The sequence below is a fragment of the Pelmatolapia mariae genome, linkage group LG6, assembly GCF_036321145.2.
Source record: "Pelmatolapia mariae isolate MD_Pm_ZW linkage group LG6, Pm_UMD_F_2, whole genome shotgun sequence".
In the NCBI taxonomy this organism is placed as follows: domain Eukaryota; kingdom Metazoa; phylum Chordata; class Actinopteri; order Cichliformes; family Cichlidae; genus Pelmatolapia; species Pelmatolapia mariae.
In genome coordinates, this window is record NC_086232.1 from 33,845,603 (window position 1) to 33,872,858 (window position 27,256).

At 36.0% G+C, this 27,256-nt stretch overlaps 2 protein-coding genes across 2 annotated transcripts in view; both read right to left on the bottom strand.

Annotated features, from left to right (window-relative positions):
• LOC134629775 (complement C3-like) overlaps nucleotides 1–642 on the bottom strand; it is a 40,667-nt gene extending 40,025 nt beyond the window's left edge. The window contains exon 1 of the mRNA XM_063477292.1: nucleotides 419–642. Coding sequence (XP_063333362.1) covers nucleotides 419–642 — 224 coding nt within the window. The remainder of the gene's footprint in view (nucleotides 1–418) is intronic.
• Nucleotides 643–7,198: 6,556 nt separating this feature from the next.
• Nucleotides 7,199–27,256, bottom strand: LOC134629376 (complement C3-like). Its single transcript, XM_063476664.1, has 43 exons — nucleotides 27,183–27,256; nucleotides 25,907–26,102; nucleotides 25,623–25,785; nucleotides 24,925–25,019; nucleotides 24,652–24,740; nucleotides 24,136–24,218; nucleotides 23,918–24,005; nucleotides 23,701–23,806; nucleotides 23,428–23,548; nucleotides 23,056–23,171; nucleotides 22,767–22,913; nucleotides 21,784–21,883; nucleotides 21,550–21,644; nucleotides 21,234–21,425; nucleotides 20,959–21,114; nucleotides 20,388–20,517; nucleotides 20,100–20,168; nucleotides 19,644–19,841; nucleotides 19,430–19,550; nucleotides 19,255–19,343; nucleotides 19,022–19,161; nucleotides 18,054–18,266; nucleotides 16,470–16,533; nucleotides 16,293–16,382; nucleotides 15,943–16,149; nucleotides 15,718–15,793; nucleotides 15,436–15,595; nucleotides 15,172–15,267; nucleotides 14,771–14,921; nucleotides 12,655–12,740; nucleotides 12,132–12,209; nucleotides 11,866–12,021; nucleotides 11,527–11,589; nucleotides 11,322–11,403; nucleotides 11,146–11,194; nucleotides 10,945–11,035; nucleotides 10,758–10,847; nucleotides 10,559–10,661; nucleotides 9,412–9,501; nucleotides 8,393–8,485; nucleotides 8,220–8,303; nucleotides 7,650–7,794; nucleotides 7,199–7,455 (listed from the first exon to the last, which is right to left on the bottom strand). Exons 1-43 carry the CDS (start codon nucleotides 27,254–27,256, stop codon nucleotides 7,314–7,316), a joined length of 4,977 nt encoding a protein of 1,658 aa, XP_063332734.1. The 3' UTR covers nucleotides 7,199–7,313.

Genomic DNA, 27,256 nt, shown 5'->3' on the forward strand with positions numbered 1-27,256 from the left:
ATTTGAAAGACTGTTGTACTTTGACTTGCTTTATACAAATAAACTCGACAGAACTGGATAAATATTCATTAGTCATTATGTATCCTATTCACCACAGAGAATTGCTAGCTGTGAACATTTTAATTTGGTTTCAGAATACAGTTAAAATTGGATGTTCAGAATTTGAGACAGTCATCATATGAGTTTATTCTACGCTTTAAAATCATTCAGTTTAACATAAAACATAATATAAAAATAAGGATTTGTACTTTACATGCAGAATATTAAACTTAAAGTACTGAGATTTATAGTCAGAACTAAAAAAAGTGCTAGTGTCATTTTAACAGTGTAGTCAGACTCAAGGGGAGTCATAATAATTAATTTTGAACAGGCGTTCAAGTTCTGGAAAAATCTGTTAAGTTAAGACACATATACTTACATTGGAGATCCACTAGCCAGAGAAATGAAACAGAACAAAAACACAAAGTCCAGGAGCAACAGGTGGCTCCGATACATCCTCCTGCCTGATCCCATATCTGCTGAGTGCAGCCTCTCCATCTGAGACAAGCTTTTACGGATAGCTTGATCCTCCTGCACCTTACGTCTCTTCCAGTGATAGGATAGCTTCACAGTGACTTGTGACTGTCTTAAAACTACGCCCATATACACAACTGAAACGGTATTTGAATGTAATTGTTTGACTTGTTCATAAATACTAGAAAAAACAATTAAGTAGAAATATAACAGTGTATATATGCTCATCATGTCCTTTAACAATTTTAAATAGTTTTTTATTGATAACATTTTTTATTATCTTAAAATGTGAATGTACTAAAGTTCTCAAAAGAATGTAGTCAATTAAGAATTACAACATTTTATGGTGAGTTGCAGTTGAATAGAGTACATATTGTATTATATTTACTCATTATAATCTATATTATCATCTACAACAGTGGTTATTAACAAGTTACCGAAGTATATCCGCAGTATAGTATAGTAAGAATATTTCAGACGTCATGCACACATCAAATTAGTATGTTTCCAAATTTGCAATGAAAAATGACATTTTAAACTTGTTTTTCTACAGAATAAATGATGTGGATTTCAATTCAGTTATTTTTTTTTCATGTTTTTTGGATTTTTAAATTCATTACTTGTTGACAGTTTGACAGTTCTTTTGGACTGTCCAATAAATATTGCCATTCCTTTTTTTAAAGATCTCCTCTCTGTTATTGTAAGAGACAATTTAAATTTTGTCTAAATTATTTACTGCATTTAATAGAAATATTTAAAAAATATAATTGAAAAACAAATATCATTATAACATCATGAAGAAATTTAAAAACAGCAGTAGCCTACCATTTAATTGTTGTAAAACTTGTTCAGTTCTTTTAAAAAAAGGCTTTACTGACAATAGTAGAACAGGATAGCGAACTATTACTGTTGCTAAAGTCAAAGAAAAAAATATACAACAGTTATTCAGAAATAGTATGTCTATTAAAGTGAATGTTCAATCCATTCCTTTGTGGTTTTGGATGGGGGATTAAGTCCACTTCCAATAAAAAAATCTAATCTTTTTAACAGATTACATGATAAAAAACAAAACAACATGATAATGTTCAAAAGATTAATCTTTTGAACATTATCATAATATCACATCTTCAAGAACTATTTTAATTCAACATCCATAGTTGAAACAGCAAGCTTAACAGTCCCAGCAATTAAACACCTTAATATTTCTACTACTATTAAGCGTTAAATTTGGAATAAGATTTTTCCCCTAAAAGTTGTCTTCAGTCTATAAATTTAAAGGTGTGACTTAGTTTTTCCTACTCAAAATCTCTTTGATCTCTGTATAACATGGTGAATTGCTTTTAAAATTTTTATCCTGTCCTGTCTGGCAGCTTTTTCAAATAGTATTATGATCTGAAAGCACTGTTGTGCCAAAACCATTTTGCTTTTCCATGATCAGCTCTATGGGCTACTCTTGTTCATGTGTTTCTTTTATCTGTTTTTTTTATTCATTTTTATTTGTGTTATTTCAGGTTTTAAATTATATGTGGTATAGTGTGCATCCAGCAAGAGAAGGAGCGAGGCCCGAGGTGGGGCACCCTAGCCCAAAGGGTGAGAGTCCCAGAGGACCAGAGGCAATGTGCAATTCACTTTTGATTGCAGACTCTTGGACTTTGAACGTGTTTCAGGACTTACTATAGACTCAATGAGGATATATTTTTTAGGTCCCAGTCTGCTCTTGGTTTTGTTTTACTGTGGAAGACAGTACTGGAAAAAACTTGCAATTTTTTAAGGTCTATACAATTCCTCTGGAGATTTTAATCACTGGCACTAAATCTTTAATTCCCTGCATGCAAACAAAAACAATAATTTTATTATTGTTTTTATTCATAAATTATAAATCATAATGATTTTTCTAAGAGTGCAAAGACTGAAAAGGAATAAAAAAGCATAAAAAGGGAGTAAACTGCTGTAACTATTATATAACAAAATCAACAATTTAGACTTCAATTCCAAGAAATTTTATTAAAGCAATAATTAAAGTAATAATATTAATCAAGAGGAAATTATTTCTCACGTAGCACAGTGTAGTGTTAAGAATACGGAAGAACTGGCTGGATTTGTGCAAAATAAACGGCTGGCAATTGACACATACAAGAATACTGATGGTTACACCCTCGTGCAATAAACAGGATGTATGTTCTATCACAAGACACAATAAGACAGCTGATTGATTTCTTTCACTAGCTCATCCACACACTTTGTAGAGAGTCTATGATCGTTTTTGTTTGTGGGTATAATTTCTGCTTGCCTTATCGCACGCCACTTCCTGGAAGTTATAGGTAAGATTAAGCCACTCTATAATATGGCTGATACCCCAAAAAGTAAATTTACTGAACATGAATCTGAATACTGTGCTTTAAACAGCATGCCTCATTCAGTCATTCGCACCCATTTTTCCTACACCTAAGCCTATTTAACATCCACACATGTTCATACGCTGATGGATGCATCGGAGACAACCAACAACCTTCTAGTTAGTGGATGTCCTGCTCTACATCCTAAATTAAAGCCACCCTAAATACAGTACAGTGTTCTTAAAATGTAATATGGGGAAATATTGTTTGTTTTTCCACAAAATTACCAAAAAATTATACATTATTACAGCCTAAAATTGCAAAATTACATCCAGCATAATTTGTGTCCCCTTTTTGTGAAAAATATTCAGAATTTAGGTGCTACTTAGAATTACTTATTCACTCTTTAACTGTAACTACAGTGTAATTATTTCTACTTCTAAAATATGAGGTGTTATAAAGTTATTCACAATTTACAATTACTTACACAGCATTTAAAATTACTTACATTAGCTCCAGAGTCTCAGGATTGAATTTTAAATTCTTCTCTTCATAAGGTCTTCATAATCGGGCACTCATAGTACCATCTCACCCCAATGAGCAAATCACTCTGACTCTTTGATTAATGTGGTATTTAAAAGCACAATGGAAAGCAGAGCCTCCAGCTTTCAGGCTCTGAAAATTTTATGCTCAGGAATTGTTGACAGTGTGGTTCCACTTGGATCCAGAGTGACTTTTTTTCCCTCTGTTACAGAGTTTTGGACCTTCAGCCCGTCTAATTATGTCCAGGCCATGAGTTACCTTCCCCCCGAGGACTCTGCTGCATAATCATGTTCACGCCATTCTGGCTAATGTGCCCAGTGTTTCATAGCCACTGACTTCTAACCCCCGCTCATGTTCATGATCTTTTAAGTTGCAAGGTTTTCCGTGTTTGTAAATAGTTCCCTGCACTTTGCATCATTGCCTGTGTTTACTCACCGCTGTAAATAAATTATTTTCACGTCACGTCTTGTGTACCTGTGTATTGAATCTGCACATTGAGTCCACTCTGCCTGACACTTCGTGCCATGACAGTGGGAGACAGACTGTCTCCACTTTTAAGATTAGGCTTAAAACTTTCCCTTTTGATAAAGCACAGTTAGGACTAGCTTCAGAGACTGATTTCTACCTTAATTATGCTGGAACAGGCTTATAGGCTGCCGAGAGCTTCCCGTGATGCACTGAGTGCTTCTACTTCACAATTTTTTCACTCACTATGTGTTTATACCTTGCATTTAGTTAATAGTTGTGACTGATTCCACAGTGTCTCTTTTGTCCTGTTCCTCTCCCCTCACCCCCAACTGGTCATCCCTGACCCTGGTTCTGCCAGAGGTTTCTTCCTGCTAAAAAGGAGATTTTCCTTCCTACTGTCGCCCAGTGCTTTCTCATAGACATACATATTTCACACACACATTAACAACAGTGTGTGAATGTGTGTGTGAATGGGTGGATGACTGAATGTAGTGCAAAGTGCTTTGGGGTCCATAGGGACTAAGTAAAGCGCTATACAAATACAGGCCATTTACCATTTACCATATCAATGTATGGTCTTTACCTTACAGTAGACTTGTAGTCAAGACCGCCTTATCCGAGACCAAGACAAGACCAAGACCAGAGGGTATCGAGACCAAGACAAGACCAAGACCGAGACGAGACCAAGATCAAGACCGAGACAAAAAAAGTCTTTAAACTGCAGCCAGATGCTGCTTCGTTTACGGGTGTCAGGCATATTTATGTGTTTTTGCTTTCGCACAGCCCTCCTCACCGCTGTCTACTGTCTCACTCACTTACTGAGAGGACAGACGCACACTCCACTTGACTGTTGCGTCTCTCACCCTCTCTGTTTTTCACATAATGATATTATCCTATATCCTCGCATGTGATTGGCCACAATATGGAGGGATTGGAGCATAGCTGAGCCACTGTGTGAGAGCAGAGCAGCGAAAGGAAATTAAGTGAGGGTAGAAATGACTGAAAGATTATTAGGCTCTGTTTTGAGTTTTGTTCAAAAAAGAATGACTTCATATAGGAAAAAAAATATCACATCTGCAGGACACCTTAAACTATTTTTTTTTAATTAAGCAGCAAGACAGAACAAAGTCGGTGCTGTATCAAGACACAGGGACTAAACCCCAATTCAACCAGACCCAGAACTGATCCGGAATTAAACCAGGACTACAACAGTTCAAAATCAGGGCTTCTTAGGACTTATCCAAGACAGAACCAGAATCAAAACTAGGTAATAGTAGCACTAAAAATCATCATAGACCTGCACTACACATATTTTTTAATTCTACCAAAGTACACTATTTAGATTCAGAAAAGTTTATATAATTATTTAGCCTTGTTGTGCAAACAAGCCTGCATAACTTAATAAATGTAGAATTAAAAAAGTAACAAATGGTATCTAAAAAGATGCACTAGATACTAGATACATGTTCTGATGAGTTTTGGCAAACAACCATTTGACTAACATGTCTGTCTCACCTGGCTCTTGTTCCATCTCTGTTCTGTCCTCCTTCTCCTCTCCATCTCCTCTCTGTTCCTCTCTCTCCCTCTCTGTTCCTCTCTCTCCCTCTCTGTTCCTCTCTCTCCCTCTTTGTGCTGACAATCAAGCCAAACACCAACATCATCAAATATACACTGGAAACCAGATATTTACATACTCTTCAGATAAAAACAAAAACACTTTTTAAATGTAACATCAAATCAGACTAAATGTTTATTTTTTTAGATTGATAAATATAAAAAACATATTTGTTAACTTTAAGAGTAAAGAGAGAAATTGTCTGTATTTCTTAATTGTAAATGGCACCAAATTGTATTCAAAACTGAGCCACACTTATGGAGATCCACAATTCTTTTCCTGGTGTTTTGGTTGATATCTCTTGATTTTTCCCATGTCAAAGAAACAGGCTCTGTGTGTTGGGGGTGTCTTATGCAGGTGTGCCACCAATTTACTCACATGGACTCTACTAACCTATCAGAAGCTTCTTAAGCTCAGAATGGAATCGTCTGCAATAAATTTAGTGTATGTGTACTCCTAAATTTGATGATTTAGTGTATGTGTACTCCTAAATTTGATGAAAGTGATTAAAATAGACAGCTCCCTCTTTTTATTCTGACATTTAACTAATTCAAAAGATATTTCAACATTTATTTATCTAAAACAAAACAAGTTTACTCTAAATTGATGTTTAACAGTAAAAAAAAAAAAGTTTTTATGTTTTCTCCCTAAAGTGTATGTAAATATCTGGTTTCAACTGTGAATATACTGCTGTGTATTGAAATTTCTCTTGTTTTGCATAGAAATATACTGAACAACATACAAAGCATAATATATTAAAAAACATCTACCTATGTTTTTTCTTTGAAAGAGCTCCTTATGTCCATTGTTGTGTTCATCGGTACACAATTGAAACCGATTTAGAGAGTTTGTTTAGCCGTGGAGGGTAACAACTGAAAATATGAAATGTAAGCTAAGACTCTCTAAAAAAACAGCATTGTTGTTCGGCTTTTTATTTATCCATTTGTTGATTCACTCGAAGAGCAAGTAACGCAACCAAGTGATCAGTTTGATATCAATCTTTTGTGATACAACGTCATATTTACATTATTTGTACAGTACAAATGATTTGCTTTGGTACCTGGTCAAACTTAAGCTCTCCTCTGTCTGCAGCAAACTCGCAGGCAGCAGCTTCTCCCCCCTCGCTCACATGGGTGCTGTGCTCAGTCGCCTAGTGCCTGAGCTCGGACAATACCAAAATTAGGGGGAATTTACGACGGTGCGCTCTGTGCTTCGTGTGTTGTTTTTGTTTTATACAGTTGTCAGTCAGGCTTCTAACTAACAAATTACACTCCAAAAGACCCCATGCTTCTGAAAAAATGACCCGGGCTTAAGCCCAGTAAGCCACCCCCCCGCTCCGCTGATGGTTGACTCCAAATCTCCCGAACACTATGTCGATTTGAGAACGCAAGACCGAGACAGCGAGACCAAGACCGAGACCAAAGTCAGTCGAGACCAAGACAAGACCAAGACAAAAGTCTGTCAAGACCAAGACCACGTAAAAGTGGTCTCGAGACATCCAACTCTACCTTACAGTGTAATGCACCTTGAGAAAACTGTTGTGATTTGCCACTATATAAATTAAATAAAACTTTGAAAACAGAGCTTCGCAATTCCAGCTGTTTTATTTCAAATGTTTTATTCTTTGTTGTGTTTGTTACTTTTCAAATGCATAAAAAATGCGAGAAATTTTTCAGCCACCATAAACTTAACAAAAGACACACAGAGCCAGTACCCCATTTGAATACATTTTAATCACTGCAGTGAAATGGTGAAACCCTTATGTTATATCGGTTTCTGTTTTACAGAAATTGTAAAAACAGCAGAAGAACAACATTTGAAATGTTTTTTTTGTTTTACTACCCGATGCAGCTAAAGAGTGAGTACTGATTGACCATCTCCTCCAAGCCCAAGCAGGTATCCCGGTATTTGTCAGTCTGACACTCTTCTGTTGTAGGCCAGTACTCAACCCAGGTTGTCTCACCAATTACGTACTCGAATCTGAAAAGAACAATTGAAAGAAAAATAGTGTTTCTGTGACCAATCAGCAAAATGTGGAATGAACAACTGTGATAAATATATATAGTTCAAGATAATTGAATTCATTCATTGAAGCTAAGATTAATTAACAGAACTCTGAAATGAGTTTAAATATACACCACACACAAGCACAGCCAGACAAACAATATACTTACGTATTCCTTTTGTCATCTCGGTGAATATCTTTATCCGAGCCCATGATAAGGTAGGTTTTGCCTTTTTCCAGACTTAAAGCTTCTCTGCAGTGTTGATAACTGAGAAATATGCGCTGTTTATCCAATGGATTAGCATCAAGATTACCTGTGATGAAGATAAGACAGTTAAGAGCAGTGATTTATGAACGATTAAATGTGTTGTTCAAGTTGTAGTTAAACACAGTGCTGCTGGGTTCATATATATTCCTGCTTGTATCATCATAATATAGTGTTGTATGTGTAATATTAGTGTTTTGGTAATATGCCTATGCTAAGTATTAAATGTTAAATAAGAAGATCGGTATCAGCAAGACAAGCTAATCTGGCTTACTGATAGCAAATGGTGTCAATCACTAAATGTACCTCTCAGTACAAAAGCAAGCAGAAGTTTTATAAAATGCATGATTTGTCCTTCAAATTGCCTAATTTTTTGTGGCTATAACAGAAAATAACTGTCACTGCTATCTTAATGCCACAAAAAAAGAAGTAATTTTTTTTTAAAATACACGTTTAAAGGACGTAAGTACTTGCCTTCTTTAATGGAGTCCAGCACTTTGACTTTGTGACTGTCTGTGGATAACTCTTCTACAACCTCTTCCACCAGTACTTTGTAAGCTGTGGGCAGCCAAAGTATAGTTTTTAGCTTTTTGCTTTACTATATTCTATTAGATAAACCTAAATGTAACCCATTTATGTTTGTTTACCAAAGTCTACTTTGCTGGTCTCTGTACTTTCACAAATCTTAGCTAGGCGGTCATCATTGGGGATTTTTTCCTTCTTCTGCATACTGCAGTTCTCTGTAAGTACACAATAGGGACAGGGTAAAAATACAAAGCTGATGTATACATGTGTGTTGATAAGTGACTGCAGGTATATGAAGGTCGAATATACAACAAATATATCAGTAAGCATTTACATCCTGCTCTGAGTGTTGTGACTACTGTCTCTAACATAAACCTTTGATTATTTACTGCAAACCAAATTTTAAATCAGATTTGCCAAAATAGGCATCTTTTAGATTTTATAATTGTAGATTAGTGCATACATCTAAAGTTACTAACAACACCCTAGCTAGTTATGAAAAACAAATGTACTTTCACAGGCCAGAATGCTGCAGTGTGAAAGTATACCCAATGATTCAAAAGCTTGCAGATTCACCTTTAGCAGTAATGCTTAATTGTTTTCTCTAAAATCAGTGTCTCACTTCGTTTGAGGAATTTTAAGTTTGCCTATGTGTAAGTCTATCATATTCTTGCTGCAGCATTTCAAATGGGTTGGGGTCTGGACATCGGTCCAAACTATACTGTTGTAGATTTGCTGTGTGCTTGTGTTCTTTGTCCAGTTGCATGAATCAGTTTTCATCATCCTTTAGCTGTTGTCCAGCAAAGGAGTCCACGATTGGTTTTTCACAACTGTATGGCAGAATGCACTGGGACACAGGATCAGCATATCCACGGCCTAAGGCGCTTTCCACCCATGCTTACATTTAACCAGTTCATCATCAGGAAGAGGTGCAGATGCTTATATAAACCTGCACCCAAACAAAACTACATAAAAAAACATATTTGCTCAAAATCGGACTATTAAAATAAAACCTTTATTTTAATCACACTTCTAATGCTGTTTTCTGTACCATTTAAAGTTAATATAAAAATACATGAAAACCTTTTAATTACAATTTAAAAAAAAGGTTATATAATCAGATGTATATGATTGTGTTTACCTTCAGCACATGTGCATATGTTATCTCTACAGAGCTGCAGTAGTTTTCCAGCTTCCCTCTGTGGATGGTAGAATTTCACGCAGCGTGTTTCTGCATTGAGGGGGAAAAAAAGTATTTGACTATTATTTTGTGACAGCTATGGTAGATATAGCAATGTATATGAAAATGATCAAATGAAATGGCATAGTGTGCCTATTTACACTACACTGCCAAAAGTATTTTGCTCTTCTCCCTTCACACAGAAATTAACTTGACTGACATCCCATTCTTAATCCATAGGGTTTAATATGATATCAGCACAACCTTTGCAGCAATAACAGCTTCAACTCTTATGGGATGCTTTCCACAAGGTTCAGTGTGTTTATAGAATTTTTTGATCATTCTTCCCAAAGTGCACTTGTGAGGTCAGACACCAATATTATTTCTGATCTCCAATTTTAATTCATCCCAAACCTGTTCCATCTAGTTGAGGTCAAGACTGTTGCAGGATAGTAAAGTTCTTCCAAACCAAATTTGCTCATCTATGTCTTTATGGACGATACTTTGTGCACTGGTGCACAATCATGTTGGAACAGGAAGAGACCATCCCCAAACTGTTTCCATGAAGTTGGGATGGTGAAATTGTCCAAATATCTTGGAATGCTGAAGAATTAAGATTTTCTTTAACTGGAAATAAGGGGCCAAGCCGAGCTCCTGACATTCCATGAAACTCTCTATGCTCTGTTCTTGAGCTAATCTGAGAGCCACATGAAGTTAGGAGGTCTGTAGCTATTGACTCTGCAGAACGTTAGCAACCTCTGTGTGCTTCAGCATCTGCTGACCACACTCTGTGATTTTATATGACCTACCACTTGATGGCTGAGTTGCAGTCATTCCTCATCACTGTCACTTTGCTATAATAGCACTAACAGTGGATTGTGGAATATTTAGTAATATTTGAGGAAATCTCATGACTGGACTTGTTGCACGGGTGTCATCCGAGCACAGTAAGAGGCTGAAAATCACTGAGCTCTTGAGAGCGACCCATTCTTTCACAAATCTTTGCAGAAGCAGTTTGCATGTCTAGGCACTTTATTTTATACACCTATAGCCATGGTAGTGATTAGAACACTTGAAGGTATAAAGGTAACATGTTTATGAGACTCACGTTCATAGTATTCATAGACAGATACAGCTGCGGGTTGTAAGACGCCCACCGGCATTTCCTGTTTGATCCTAAAAGCAATTTCTTCTGGTCGTGTGTGAGAAACCTGGGAATTGAAATATATATAGGGAAAAACATAAATAAAAACCAAGGCAAAGTGGAAAAAAGGGGGATAAGGAGAAAGATTGGTGTGATTTCCAACCTTGTCCAAGTAAATGATGAGTGAGCCTCTTTCTGACAGGGCTTTGTTCATCTCATATTTTGATATGGTGCGGCCACGTCCTTTAGACAACTAGAGACACACATAAAGACAATTTTTTAAACATTAAGAGGTCTTATTATTTTCTTTAACTGTAACCACATAACTTAATGTGGGTATCTCTTCTTACCAATTCCAGGTCTTTTGTTTCAACAGCAAAACCAGTTAGTAAGCCAATATCCAAGATTGACATGCCTGCATCACGATCCCTGTTCTTATACCTGCAGAGAGAATGATAAGAATGATTAATATGACAGCAGAGTTAAATAGGGGGGAACAAAACGAGTTAAAGTCATTACTATTTCTAAAGTGTAGGTTATATTGTACTTACATGACCTCTATCCTAAGCATGTATATCTTTTCATTTGCATTTGATTTTTCTGAAAGAATAAGGAAAAAGAAAAAACGAGCATAAACAATTAAAATGCCATAAATTGAAGCAAACTGATTTGATGAAAACATACAGATAAGTAAAATAAAAAGAGGAGATAAAGGACATCAAAGTACCTTCTATGAGATCCACTGAGAGGGTAAAATTCTGACAGTCACTCTCCCGTTCTTTGGGCTTAGCGTAATACAGTGATACCAACTGTTGCATTGAAAAAAGTGTGTTTTTATATCATGTGATAAACAAGTCTTTGTTATACTGTTCCTTTAAGGTTTAAAACGCCTTGTCTAGGATTCTGAAATGATCAACTAACAGATAACTTACTGTCACTGTTGCTTCTCCTGTTCCCCTAGCAGTCACTGTGATGTCCTGGTTTATATCATTAATCTGTTGGGATTAATATTTACAAACACACAAAGATGAGAAAAAAAACAGAGATAAGCTCAATTCGCTCCCACCGACCGAATTTAAATTGCATTGAATCCTCTCATGAATTCTGTCTGTTAGGAAAAAAAAACCCCAAAAAGCTTGCAGAGTGTTGAGATGGATTGCCAAAAAGACAGAAACACTAGCAATACTGAGATTTATTTACTGCTAGAGGACATGTTTTCAGACTGACAAATTGTGCTACGTGGTGACTGTGTTTGTTTTGCTTCTTCTCACCTTAGACGTTCTTGTGGCATAGTGGTTGTTCGTGTTAAAATGGTACTTTTCAGGTGCCGACCTTCCTGGCAACTTGATGTCCACATTCAGATCATACTGTGGTTCGTTAGCGTTGATCCAGTACTCTGCTACAGCTTGATAGACCATTATAGTAGCCTGGAGAGAAGAAAGTGAGGGAGATAAAGAAAGGCAAAGGTTATCAGATGAGACAATATGTATAAAATATCTGCCTATGATATCTTGATTGACAGGAAGTTTTGTGTTACCTGAGTTGATCCATAGCCTCCGCCCACCTTCTGTTGTGTGTTGAACCATCTCACAACAGGTCTGGCATCTTCAAAGTTCTTTATTAAAACAGCACAGGACAAGAGTAGAGTTTTAAAATAAATTATGGAAAAACATTTTTCAAAGGTACTTTAGAGTTTTAGGCTTTCTAATCTGCTTTTTGCTTTTTATTTGGGTATAATTAAAATCCAGTCCAAAAACTTGCCTATTGAAAGAAAATGCAATGTTTTTCATAGTTCATAACGAAGCTGTACAAAGCAATGTCTTATTTGTTTTAATTTGTATTTGCACACAATAATGACACGACATAAAACTAAATGTAGAAATTCTTTTCATTGAGCTGGAATTTCACAGTTAAATAAATGGTAACTCAAGTACTCTGGAATGGTAAGCGATGGTAATTTAATACTGTAAAGTAAATTTTCAATGATTTTGTGTCCAAAACCTATAATATTTTAGTGACACATGAATGACAAATGGATGATATAATTTGGACATGCTCACCTGAGACTTGACAAGAGCAAGAAGAGCATAAGCTGTGGCTTCCAAAGTGTAAATACGGCCTCTAGGTACAGGCCAGTGAGATAGCTCTGACAGACACAATCACACAAGTACATTTTTATTACTATAATATAAAACAGAAATATTTTAGAAAAAATGCAAAAACTTTTTTCAAGTTAAAAAAATAGTTATTCATTAGATAAAAGCAAATTGATAAATATATACCCAAATTTGAGTAGGCACACTGGATTTTACTGAGAAGTCAGAAATTAATCAAGTATAATATTTAATAAGTAAAATTTTCAGGAACACAAGAAAATTGATGAGATTTTTTTCAGATATTTTATAAAAAAGTAAATTTTAAAATTCATGAATAACAAAAGTAATGGTCTTCCGTGCTTTTCACCCACTTCTGTCTGTCTCTCCTCTTCTCATTCTCTCACTCATCTCCCTCTGTCAGTGTGTGTGTGTTTGCTGTGTGTCCCTGTAACCACGCCTTCTTTTCCAAGGGAAAGTCCTTCCTCCATTTCCCGCATCTCATGTCCGAACACCAAGAGTTAAAACAATCACCTCGTGGTAGTCTTCAGATGATCAGCTTTCTATTCAAACTAGAGCAATTCCCTCATTCGTGGCAGAACAATGGCTATCAGCTCTGTCTAAAATCAGCCACATCTCCCAGAAAACCAGTTAACATCTCTGTATCCTCTGAACCACTTGAATTATCCTCCCCAGTGTTTCTTTTGGTGGCCAAGTCTGAATAAGGGTTTTGGAGAATGTGTCTGCCTTCTCCACTTGTGCTCAAAGGAAAACCTCTCACACCACTCAAGTTAGTCTGCTGCATCCACTAACAATACCAGGTTGCCCTTGGTCCCACATTGCATTTGACTTTGCATTGGACTCTCTTCAACTGCAGGTAACACTGTCATTCTCACCATCCTTGACCGTTTTTCAAGGTCTGTACATTTTGCTGCTCTCTCAAAATTGCCCTTTTAGTTAGAGACATCCCAGATATGGTGAATCATGTGTTTTGTCTGCATGAGATCTCTCAAGACATAATAAGGGGCCCAATTTAACATCCTGTGTCTGGAGAGAGTTTTGTGCCTGGGTTAGTCTTCCCTCTGACTTCCTTCTTTAAGCAGACTAGTGTGCTGACCAAACAAGGTAACCAGGATTTGGAAGTGGCTCTCCACTGCACAAATTAGTCCAGGTGGAGCACGCAGCTAACCTGAATCAAGTAAGCCCACTACACCATGACGTCCTTGGCTACTAGGCTCCCACTTGGCTACTATTTGAGGTGTCGCTGGGCTAACAACCTCCCCTGTTTCTGGCAATTAAAGGTAAGTGTTCTGTCCATGTGCAGCATCATCTGCACCACTTTCAGTGCATCTGGAAGGCCAGAGGGTTTGGCAGGGTATCTACGAAACATGTTCGACTTGGAAATCAATCTAAAAAGTTCCCAACCTCTGGTGCCAGCAAATCTGGAGTTCCCAAACTCTTCTGTTGGTAATCAGCTGTTCTGTCTGCGATTTAAGCTAGAGGAATACCCATATTTCAGGCCTGATTGTTGAACTGCAAAGAATTAGTGTTGTCGGCACATATATGAAGTTTTTATGTTCTGTCTTTTGTCGTCACCTCACATTTTTCTCGTCTCTGTGCAGGAATCCTGGCTGTGTCTAAGTGAGTTTTTAAGCGAGAGAGTTTTCCCTGTAAAGAGAGTTTCTGTGGATTTCTAAATATTGCAAACCTGGACACACTAGCTCACAATTCCTTCTGTTGTCATTTTTTTGTAACTTTACTTTAAATAAAAGCACTATTGCTTTCACTGGACCTGTTCTGAGTTCCACATCTTGAGTTCATTTGCACCATTACCAACCGTTAATGACAAAAAATTATTGTATTTTAGCTTATGGTTATGTCCTGTATGTATGAGAGAAGGACAGGGTAGCAACTGAAAAGCACTGAAAAAATCCTAAAGAATATATTTTTGTAGTACAGTTTTCTTTTTCACAGTTTTCCCAACTGTTTTTTGGAATTCACTGAAACTGTAATAAACATAGTTACACTGATCGTGTAAACACGTACGGTGTTTGTGTTTGTCTGTGTGTGTGTCTGAACATACCTGGGGAAACAAACTTGAATAGGATCTCTTTGTTCAATTTGTTTTCATTAGCCAGTGCATAGGATGTCATGGCCACAGCATAAGGGTTGGTGAGGCTGGGCAGGCGCCTCTCCAGGTAGGCCACTGCTTTGTCTATACTGCCTGGGAGACTCTGGGCAGATGAAACAAGGAAAAAGAAAGGAAGATAATGAGTGACAGGAGAACAGAACATAATGTTCTTCTTCCTTTTGTGAGCCTACAGAACATGTTGGTGAGATGAATTAAACTCTGTCTGTTTTTGCTGGTCTGTGGTTTAAATCTTCAATGCAAGTGCAATACAAAGTATCACCCTTTGATTATTTCAGATACTTTGTAGCAACAATGTTTGCACAAGAGATAATGTTTGCAGGTGAAATACTCACATTGACAGTGTCGGAACATATTGAGCGTGACTCCTGCATTGCAATGAGGCAGAAAGCTGTCATGGAGGCGTCTGAATCTAATCCAGCCACATCACCCTACAGATGAAGCACAAACATATAATTATTATTATTTCTAACAGAACAGTTTATAATATTTATAAAAGGTGATTGGCAGTTGTATAACTGGTTTCTCATTTAGTTATAAGCCATTTTGTATTTCAAGTATAGATGAAGAACTTGTGTTAATGAAATCAGTGCACTCACATTCATCTCTCCATGGATTACAGCTGTAAATTCTTTGAAAACACCATCAGGTTGTTGTCCTTTGAGAATAAGATACTTGACAGCATCACAGATCACATGATCTTGTATTGCAACCAGATGATGGGCCATTGCAAACACCTTGGCAACATAGGCAGTCAGCCTTATAGACAGGAAGAGGGGATACAATAGCTTAATGTAATTTATTTGCCCTTAATATATATTGCCAGTACAAAATCAGAAATTCAAGCAGCACGTGCAAAATATTGTTTGTGGGTGCCTCACCAGGTGCTAGCTGGGCGAGCAACAAATGCAGCAAACGATCCATCACTTTTACGGTAGGCCAACTCGTTTGTGTAACCTTGATGAAACAATTAAAAAAATAAAACAATCTTTTTACTTCACTGCTATTCAACTTGCATCTGACTTTTATCTATTAGAAACAATTTTGAGGAGCTTTGTGTGTTTATTGTGTTACCAAAGAATTTATGTACATCTGTGAGAGCCTACCAGTTTTTATATGTTGGAGGGCTTCATTACGTTTCTCAAAGCCCACAGTTTCCCATTGATTGGTTTTGTCCAAATACAAGGTTGCAATAACAGGCAGGGTCATTGAGATCATGTTCTGCTCCCCACAGCCTGAGGGTTGTCTGATTAGAGTACCCATTGAGTTACCGCCAATGGCATTCTCCACCAGCTGAGATACTTGTTCTCTCCCTGCATGCATACACATACAAAAAAGGTTCACAACAACCATTGAGGTAGTCAGTCCTGAATGTCAACAATAACAATGTATATCAATGGAAGGTTCAGGGTGATATGGGCACTGAATCACTGCCCAAATATTAAATATTTCTCACCTGTCACAGAGATCTGTGTGCTGGTAGGTGTGTTTGGAACCAAATCTTTCCTTTCAATTCCACTGTTAAGAACTTCATTCTGTACACCATCTAAACAGAGAAAAAAATGTTTTATTAAGGTGAAAATCAGGGTTTAACTGAATAATTATAATGTAGCTTTTTAATGGATAAACTCACTTTCTCCTTTCTTAACAGGATCTAAAGATACAATCTTTGGATGTTTAACCAGTACGCCCTCAGGCTGGAAAACAGACAAACATTGGAAGTCATTATTATTTTAGCAAAGAAAAGTACAGTAGCTACAAAACAGGAAATAAATCTGTAATTAAATTAAGTCCTCAACAGTTTGTCCTTCTAAGCCTAACTGCAACCTGTGTGACTAAACTCTGTTTAACTTTGTAGTCTTGTTGTGTGAAGTGAACCTCTCTCGGTGTGTGAGAGAAGTAGCCACAGCAGCAAAAACGCAAATGATGTTAGTAGTCAACTTACTACTGCAGCTATAAAATGAATACTTTGTAGTTGCAATAGATACTGAAAGTGTGCTGCTGAGAGGCAGATAATAATTAAGTGACTCTGGTGGTTTACAATGTTATCATATGCATAGAGTATTTTTCCTTACAATATATAAAATATAACATAATATAAAATACAACATCAATATTGGTATGAAACCAAAACCCTTTTCAAAGCCACAATATTTTGGATGCGCCATTTTATGAACGTTAGAAAAATTCAGAAGACATTCTGTGATATCTGGCATGATGTGGTTAAGTGACAGGATCTGCAACACTGTTAACTAAGTGTTGATGTTTTGAAAATCCTTCACTTAATTGTCTGGCTGCAACATTTTGGCCATCTGTAAAGCTTTAGACGTCTGACTTAGCTTGAAATGTCAGGTCTATTTAAAATTTCAACTCCACTCTTATCCATTTTTAATTATACATAATTACTAAATATTATTCCTGTGTAACTTTAACCAAGGTGACACACTTCCTGCAACATTAACCATATTAACCTGTTATTTTAATCAAAATCACATAGTTTCTCTAACTTGACCTAAGCAACTCATTTGGCATCAAATTCGTAATCAACTATGCCTTAGCATGCCTTTATGTCTATGGTTTCAAACAGTTTTTGCATTTTACCTGGAAAACATTTTTCCCAAATGAACACGGTGAACGTATTTCAGTAATATATGTCAGTATTGATGATAACCATGATTTTTAGAAATGAAATATGGATAAAACTGACTGACCTACATTATCATAAATAACTGTGTAGTTTTTCTTTTGGCTAGGTTTTTGTCAGTTTGCTGTTCAGTAGTGATTGGAGTACTGTACTGGTTCTTCATCTTCCTATAGTCACATTTTAAATAAAATCCCTTTTACAAAATAGACAGAAAACAAGCAATGAACTAAAAATGCATTTGACCAGTATGATTATTGTTAATATTTTTGATCATTTCTGAGATTATCAAGGGAAATTCTTTTGGCAGTGATAATCATGTAGTGATTAGAACAAAAGTTCCCAGACCAAAAAAAAGTTTGGTCTGGGATTGAGCCAGACTCCTGTTATTGTTTCTGTCTGTTCCTTTTTGTGCCTAAACCTCAACAAAAAATAACTTTCAAATTATTTTATTACTACCAATTTTGAAAGGCCTGTTCACATTCAGATAAGAAAAAGCATTTTTGTTTTATTTAATAGGAAAGTGATATTGAACACATTTTTGGGCATACAAATAGCAAACATTGGTTTTCTTACCACCACCCGCAACATCTTCCTGACTCCATCATTGAGATATGAGTCCTTAACAGCTGCTTTAACCTCAATGTGCCGTTCTCCCTCCTTCATGGGAATAATGACAAAAGGTACAGATCGTGTGGTCTCGGGCCCAACAGTGACCTCCTGGCGATACCTACCACGTTTGGAAGCTGAACTGCACACATGCTCCTCCTCAGTCAAATCAATGCGTACCTTTATAAAAGAAAAACAGCAATGACAAAGTTGGAGAAGAGATTGATCACGTGGTGCTTCAAACTGGAAGAATACAAAGATCCTGATGAAATGCAGAGATCTTTTTGAGCATTCCTTTAACTTTCGGCAATTTCAGTTACTCCTTATTTACAGAAAACTAAGTTAATAAACTCAACACGAAAAAAGGAATTGCACTCTTCAATTTTAGTTGATGATAAACCAAATATGATAAGCCTAGATAGACAGATAGAATAGTTTTACTTTGAACATGTAAATATAACTAAAATAACAAGAGAAAAGAAAAACTTAATAACATTAACTTTTCGTGAATATCTCTATGTCTACACAATGTTTATGCTCGAAAAGGAATAGGATGAAACTTATACTTTTTCTGTTCCTACCCCCTTGATTGAAATTCTATTATTTACAAATCAATATTCAAAATTCAACATTATATAATCCATACATGTTTAACTATATACAAGTCTACACTCATATATAATACACAAATAAAAAAATTCAAGTTCATGAACCAAAACAACAACAAACTACATTTTTACATAAAACGAGCAGCCTATGGTTAACACCCACTAAATTTCTGAGCTTTGTTAAAATAATCTCTTTAATAATCACTTCTCCTTTTTTCAAGGGATTTTGAGAACACAACACGAAAATGCACAAAATAAACTGCACAAGATGACACTTTTGAACATCACTGTGTTTCAGTCCAGTAATTACTGTGGCTCTGTACTTACAGTGATTCGATCAGGGCTGTAGTTGTGGAGGATTGCTTTAATTTCTATCTGCTCTCCACGGACAGCAGAATAAGGCAGCCTGAGATCAATGAAGAAATCCTTCTTAACAATGACCTCAAATGGATCACCAACACAGATTCCTTAAAGAAAATATGCAGAAAATAATGAAATTTTTTTTAAGAAAGTAAAGGGAAAGCCAAAAAAAAGCCACATTTTAGTCACCGAGTCCTCACCGTGAGTTCTTGACAGACTGATGCCGGTGAACTGCCAGGTTGTGATTGAATCTTGCAAAGGAACATTTTTCACAAATGATGTGGTGTCACTGAAGCAGAGAAAAATGTTAACAGTCTGAGAGATAGCTTAAGATGTAACTTCATTTGTATGTGTTTGTGTGTTACAATGACTCACCAGTTAGGTGCGTGTCTAGGGCAAGGAGGCAATTTGATATCAGACCAGAGCCAACTTTCTGGGAAGTTGGTGCGAGTAACAATTTCATTACTGTCCATGAAACTGTTGTCTTCTCCTTCACCTGGATTTTGATTAAAATGATATAATTTTGTGAATTTTATAATAAATAGCATGACTATAGATAACCATCACCCATTTCGTTTCCATCTCTTACTGCGAGCCAGTTTGAGGTCTTCCTCCCTCTTCTCTGCTCGAAGGGTTTCCACTGCCTTGCAGCAACGCAGAAAAGCATCACGGCAGCCTTGACCATCAACAATGTACTCGCTGCGGACCTCACAGGTGTATGAAAGGGGGGTTTCCTTCATGCCATCCAGACAACACTCAGATTCTACTGGGTCTGTATAATTTTTTACTGAAAACAGAGACGGTTGTGGAAGAAATCATGAGAACTGTGATTCACTGTAAAGTTACAAACATATATTTTTAAATATGTCTTTTTGTAAACAGAAAATATTTTTAATGGGGTCAAAAGCATAAAACAAATGTTTTTTTTTCTTTTTGTCTGTTGACTAATACATAGCCTGTCAAAAGTAAAAACAGTGATATGTGTGAAATTATGAATTAATATGTGGTTATTTATCTAAATATATATTTATATATATATACTTACATAAGCTGCTTCTGACATCCATTACAGCAGCGTTGCGTTTCTTTCTGTTTGCAGGCTGGCATTTAATTTCTGTAAAATGCAACACAGACAAAATATATCATATGAAACAAACCTGAAACTGAATTTGGTTTTTGTGTTACTAAAATAGGAAGAATATAACACAACATTTTTTGTTGGACTGCTCAAACATGATAGAAATAATCATAATTCTACAAGGGTTTAACAGTGAAGCCGAAAGAAAAGTATTAGACAACAGTAAAAGAGTGGGATGCTCTGTTGCGTTGTCACCTTGTCTATATGGGGTCTTTGCATCAGTGTTGGACTCAAACAATAGCCCAGCATCAAAGAAGACACCCATATTGTCCTTTCCTCCACCAGGTGTGCAGCCTGTGTCATACTGCTCTACTATGTCCCACACCTACAGGTTAAAGTACAAACACATACAAGAATGTAAATTGAACAGTAAACTTACAATAAGAGGACTCTAATATGGCTCACAAATCTAAAAAAAGGGGCTAAAAAATAAAAAAATGTCTTATTGACATCTTAAAGATTATATTATTACATTACATTCACCGTCACATTTTTATTTTTTTAATTTTAGACTCACAATAATCTTTCCTCCTCTCTACACACACTCAGAGCAACAAATCAAACTGGGGACCTACGGGCCACCTGGCGTGTGCCTCAGCTAATGCATAGTTGTTCTGAGGTTAACATGCTGTAACAACATAACAAGTTTCAGGTTTTTGGTATGTATGCAATACGTAAATTAATATGAAATCCAATATGTGCAATTTGTTTACTGAAGCTAAACAATTTACAAAATATAAAAAGCAAAAAATAATCGAGAAATGACCTTTTTCTGTGTCAGGCGGTGCTTGTTGTTTAGGACGTAGACACCTTTGTCAACTGCAACCAGTCCCACTGTGGCCTCTGGATTTCCTGTGACTTTCAGACCAAACATCTTGCGAGGCTCATAAGCTGGAGCAGGTCGTGAGGATTCCAGTTTCAGCTAAGTGAGTGTGAAATGCAATTTCTATATGTTAAAAATGAGTACTACTGTAGAAATGAGTAACATTTGTGCATTTTGGCTGTAAAGTTTCATTCTTTCACAGCTCTTGAGTCTCTTACAGTTCCCATGCAGGTGTCTTTTACATCCACCCAAACAGAGTCTGATACCACTTCATTTGAACTTGTATGATAGTAGGCTATGATGCGGAACGATGGCAGCATTTCTTTGGTGATTGGTTGTATCAGGGAAATCAGTACTTGGCCTCTTGTCTTGTAACGGCCATATTTCACTAGCTGACCTCTGCTCTGGATCTGGGGAAACAGATTTACACATTAATACCTAACACCTTAAGCGCACATTTATGTACTATTACGAGTTGTTGCATCACAGAAAAAAAAATCTATATACACAAAAACAAATAAATAAGTCTCTTACCAGATATGTGATATCATTATTTTGATTTGGCTGCTGGTTGAGATTGAGGTTGATTTTTAGATTGTCTCCTATTTTGAGCTCAGCTGCATCCACACCTGCAAATATGTTTCAATAAATGCTTTAGTTTGAACACATCTTTTAGTGCCTGTTTTCCACAGTGTACTTCCACTTCTACCTATAGTAACAATCTTTATACTTTTACTTTATGCAATGCTTCTTCAGGATTTTTCTCACCTATGTGGATAAAAGTCCTGGTCTTGCTCTGGTATGGTCTTGCTGTCATCTCTGCTCTTGCTTGTTTATCAGGTGTAAGAATGTTGTCATCGGTCATTGCCTGTAATTAAAGACACACACACACATAAGCCATACTAAGCATAAGAAAAACATTCATGTGCTTTCATGTGCAAGTATACAAGGATCAGTCAGGACCTGTAATTAAAGGCAAGCATACATAGCCAATGTGCAACAAGTTAAATTAAGTGATAAGTAAGTGATAATCTTTATTGCTTGAGGGCAGTATTTGTGTGAGCAAGCATTAAAGCATTAAATTAAATTAAAGCCAGAACAATCGAAAATAGCAGCCACTGTGCTGCCCTATTACTATTATTAAAAGTTTTTTTTAACATTGTCATTATTATAATTATTATTAGTAGTAGTAGTTTGAGTTGTTGTCATCGTAGAACCAGTAGTGGTAGAAGTAATAGTAATAGTAGTAAAAGTAATAGTAGTGGAAGTAGCAAAATGGGTCGTTTGTGTGACAGTTAGGTTATGCACATGCAATGTACACTGAATGTGACGTGCAAAACAATCCATCCATAGAGGGATGATGAACATATAATAAATATAATAAACAGATATATAACAAATGTTTGTTTGTTTTTTAAACATACAGATGGTAATAATTGGTGTCGGATGATATTTCTTGCAGCATGACACCGAGACAAATTCCTTGTTTGTGAACAAACTTGGCAATAAACGTAATTTTGATTCTAATTCTGATGTTTGTGCAAAGTTTTGTTTATATTGGCCCACCTATTAAACAAACATAAGGGTATATATATATATATATATGTATATATATATATATATATATATATATATATATATATATACATATATATATAGAGTAAGATTATTGTAGTAAGATGTAGATTATTGGTGGTGCTGTTATTTTTGTTTTTAAAAAAAAGCTTTTTGGAAACTTAAAAAAAACTTACAGTGATTCTCAGCTCAGCTGCATTTCCTTCTGTATTGATGGTAAGCCGAGCCATGCCGTTAGCTGCAGTGAGTCCCCTGACTTCCCCAGGATTAATCACTACTGGAACGTTTTGTGCTGGAGTTTCATCAGGATTTAAAACTTCAACCTGACATCAGAAAAAAGAAACTGAATCATAACACTTTGTAAAGGAATTATAATTTCTTCAAATGCCACAACTGACATATCAAAATTATGATTTTAACGTGTAATATTATGTCAAACTATGTAAATGTAAATTAGTGCTTTACCGCAACATCGAAGGACATTCCTGGCTTGAAATATTTTGGAGTTCTTTTAAAGTGGATCGTATAGGGTGATGTAACAATCTGGATACCTCTCAGTTCGGCCTCCACCATTTCACTACCTGTGACAGGGTACAAGAAAATAATTATACGCACAAAAAATTGTCAGAATTCATTTGTTTTTCTATTACTCACTTTCTTTTCACCAAAAATAAAACAAAAAACATTAATTTCTCATTTCTGACAGATGTTCTGTTTTTTTTAATTGAAGGTTTTTTTTGGTTGCTACTCATATACTATCTCTAAAGCTGGTGCACCATTGAAAGTAACATATAAGAAAATCTGAACAGGCTCAAAAAGACGGGCTTTCTTTCTTACCACTTTCTGTTAGCACACTGACAGATACAAATATGGCGCCCCCCACAAGGCTGTTGATGTCCCTCTCAACTTTTGTTATGTCTTCCCTCCTCAGTGTCACCTCTCCTTCACCATTTTCAATCTAATTCAGCAACATGAAGATGTTTATGTAAAAATATGCTCCACAGTTATAGCACAATAATACAGTTTCTGAATAGTAGGAGGTAGTTCAACTCTTATGTCAGCATCACTTCATATGGACATGTTAAATCTTAAGTATAAATATGGGCTCACCGGCACTCTCTGAAGAGAGTCTGGAAAGCTCTGCTTACTTTGGTCCTTTCTGATAACCCCAAATACCACATAGGCTGTTCCATCCACCTCTTGACCAAACAGATACCTTAAACCATGGAATAAAGATGTGCTTGTGAACAACCAGTTTGAACCCAGGTCAAACTGTAACAACAAAGGATCACATACATACTATTAAATCCACAAAACAATTACATACGTAGCTTTGATTCTGACGGTGAAATCTCTGCTGTTCACGTGGAAGAACTGTGTTAATGGTGTCAGTTTCACCTCAAAACTGGGAAGAACTGCAAATAATAAATGAATAAATGAAATGAATAAAACATTTTCTGTGTTTGAAGTTACCATTTGCATTGCACATTTAAAAACAATAAAAAAAATGTCATGCAAGTACAATACAGCTAATGGGATGCTCACCATACTCTTTGACCTCAAATTCTGCGGAATAGATTTGCTGTGGGTTACTCTGGAATTTTGCCACCACTTTCCACAGTCCAGTACTATACACACACACACACACACACACACACACACACACACACACACACACACACACACACACACACACACACACAGAGAGAGAGAGAGAGAGAGAGAGAGAGAGAGAGAGAGAGAGAGAGAGAGAGAGAGAGAGAGACAGAGAGAGAGAGAGATTAATCAAACAAATAGTTCAAGCATTTGTAAAACTGAAGGTAACACATTAATCAGACTGCAGACTATATTCTACACACAGGATCTAATTAGACTACAATTGCCGAATTATGGAAGTGTATAAGTTTAAAATATGCAAGATTGATTATATAGTAAAAATAAATAAATTTAACACATACTACACTACATTATATACGCATTAATAATAATAATAATAATAATAATAATAATAATAATAATAATAATAATAATAATAATAATAATAATAATAATAGTACTCACCTAACAATTTCACCAAGCTGGAAATCTCCAGAATGAATACCTGATTTTAGAGAGACTGGATCAAGTGGTAAAACAATGCCTTCAGGTGTCTGTGGAAAAAAAATAAAGTTTCAAAACTAATATATAAATGACAATATTAAAAAATCCATTAAAAAAAGTTGATGTGTTTTTATTGTTTTGTTTATTTGCAAAGAAAATATTTGTCTTCCTTGCTACGGCTGATTGCAAAATGTCACTTTCAATTCTGAGCCGATGAAGAATAAAATACAATACCACAAACTCAATGGCAATGGAAACATCAGTTTGGGCTGCTTCATCCCTCTCTACAGGCTCCATCTGGGGTGTCAGTGCAAACATCCTGAAATGAACTGAAGGGAAGAGAAGATGTTATTTTTGCTGCTCGGGCAGTGATGTATACATGTTGGGGGGAATATTTAATAAAGAAGTTCAGTTTACTAATTTAATTTAAGGTCATTCATTTAAAATATGTCTTAGTCAAACTGAGGGAAATATATGATTTTTTTCCTTTCAAATCTTCACTGAAAAAAATTATCAGATGTTCTAACCTTTTTTAAAGAGACTGCATGGACTACACAAAACAGCTTTCTAATGTGTGAAAAGTGATGCCACAGTCACATAATTACTGTAACAAACTGTTTTTTGTCTCAAACTCAAAACTAAATTATTGGAGCAGCACCATGTTTCCTCAAGTTTATTGAATGGCCCCCAAAAACATATAGAATCTGTATTAAATAAAATAAAGATAGAACTATGGAAGCATGGGACACACGACACAGGAGCTCTAGTTTTCCATTCCAACTTTATTCACCTCCATACATCAACTGAGCATATCCCAAACACAACAAAAACCCCTCCTCTACGCTTGGGTGTGAGTGGAGCCCTCTAGTGGGTCGCCACAGAACTACCCTTGTGTATGCTGTTTCTCAGTCATGAGGTAGCGGTAGGCTCACCTTTGCTGTTTGGTGTATAAAGGGTCTTGTCAGTCTGAATGAAGATGTAACCAGACTGGAAGGACACCATGACGACTTTCTCCAGGAGGCGGTCGGGAAACTGAGCCTGTAGGTACACATACTGCTTCGCGTTGGGATCTTTACTGAAGTCTCCTGCAGGGATCTGAAACCAGTATGAAAAGTATATAAAGACTTGGATGGCATATTCAATGATAATTGAATATTCAATGTAATAGAAATAACAATAATAGTATCATATACAGTAAACAAATAATTTTACTCACAGTTACTTTCCCAAGCTGCTGAAAGTTATTTTCATTGTTGAGGGTCACAGATGTTGTTGCTAGCCGTTTTGTTTTGGTTGGATGGTTCATCACATTGATTTCAACCCTAACGTCTCCTCCAGTGCAGTCTTGACACTCCACAAAGATGTTTTCTGCTGTTCCCACCCGCAACAAGTTTGGGGCAGACATCACTTGCCTGTGGAGCAGTGATAAAAGAGAAAGATGTTAATGAAACTAGTATCTGTGTAGATAAACACATGCTGTTACTGACTAAAGAATAAATTATTTATTTATTATGTTATATGTTCATTTTAGACACTATGAAAAACAGGTTAATAATTGCTGAAATAAGTATTTTTAATTAAAAATTAAAAATGAATTATTATTTTTTATCTATTCATTTATTGTATAAAGGTTTTGTGAACAAATACTTTCAAAAAAGTATTTACCAGCTGTTTTCCCGTGTGACCCTTAATTATTATTTTTTTTTTAAGTTATGGGCTTTTAAAAAATATTTTTCTTGTATACGCTGGAATATACCCTTTCACAATGTTTAAAACACTTTAGATGCTGTTCTTTGATTTTTTTTCTTTCTTTATCATAATGACAGTTCTGTTCACTCTAATATATGACTGATTGCTTGAAAAGGAGCCACAGTGACAACATAAAGAGGTTGTCATTATAAGCATTGGATGCTTTAACCCATAGAAAGGTTCATTTTTGGGTAAATTCAGATTGGTTATGAGCTATGGGCTGGACTTTAAACACAATCAGTGACCTATTGATTATCTTGAATAAAGTCCAAAACTGAATCAATAAATCTTTTCATCATGCTTCTGGAGTCTGTTTGCTTTGTCTGGCGTAATGCACCACTGTGCAAACTCTGGACAAAGTTTAGGACAACTTCTTGGCATCACTTTAAATACCAGATTACCCTGACTTATGTTACACAAGCTGCAGACCTGGCTGCAGCTTCTCATTACACAAGAAACAAATAAAATGAAGTTAGCAATAAAGTTAGACTCTGGTTACATTAATAAAATGTTTTTCCATAAGTTTTTCCTCATTCCCTTTCCTTCAAATACCACCCATGCCTTCTTCCTTAAAAAAGAATTTGAAACTATACATGCAAAATAAAATAATATATTGATGCAAAAATGAAATGAAATGAAATTAAACCTTCTGCACACATCCAAGATAATGAGATTGGCCTTTGTTTTGCATGAATTAATTCAACCTCACTGGGAATGTGTAAAAGTACAGCACGTCTACTTACAGTGGAGCTCCATCAGCTACAGAAGTGAGAGAAGCAAAGGCCAGAGAGGCCAGCAGCAGCAGAGTCCTCCTCAT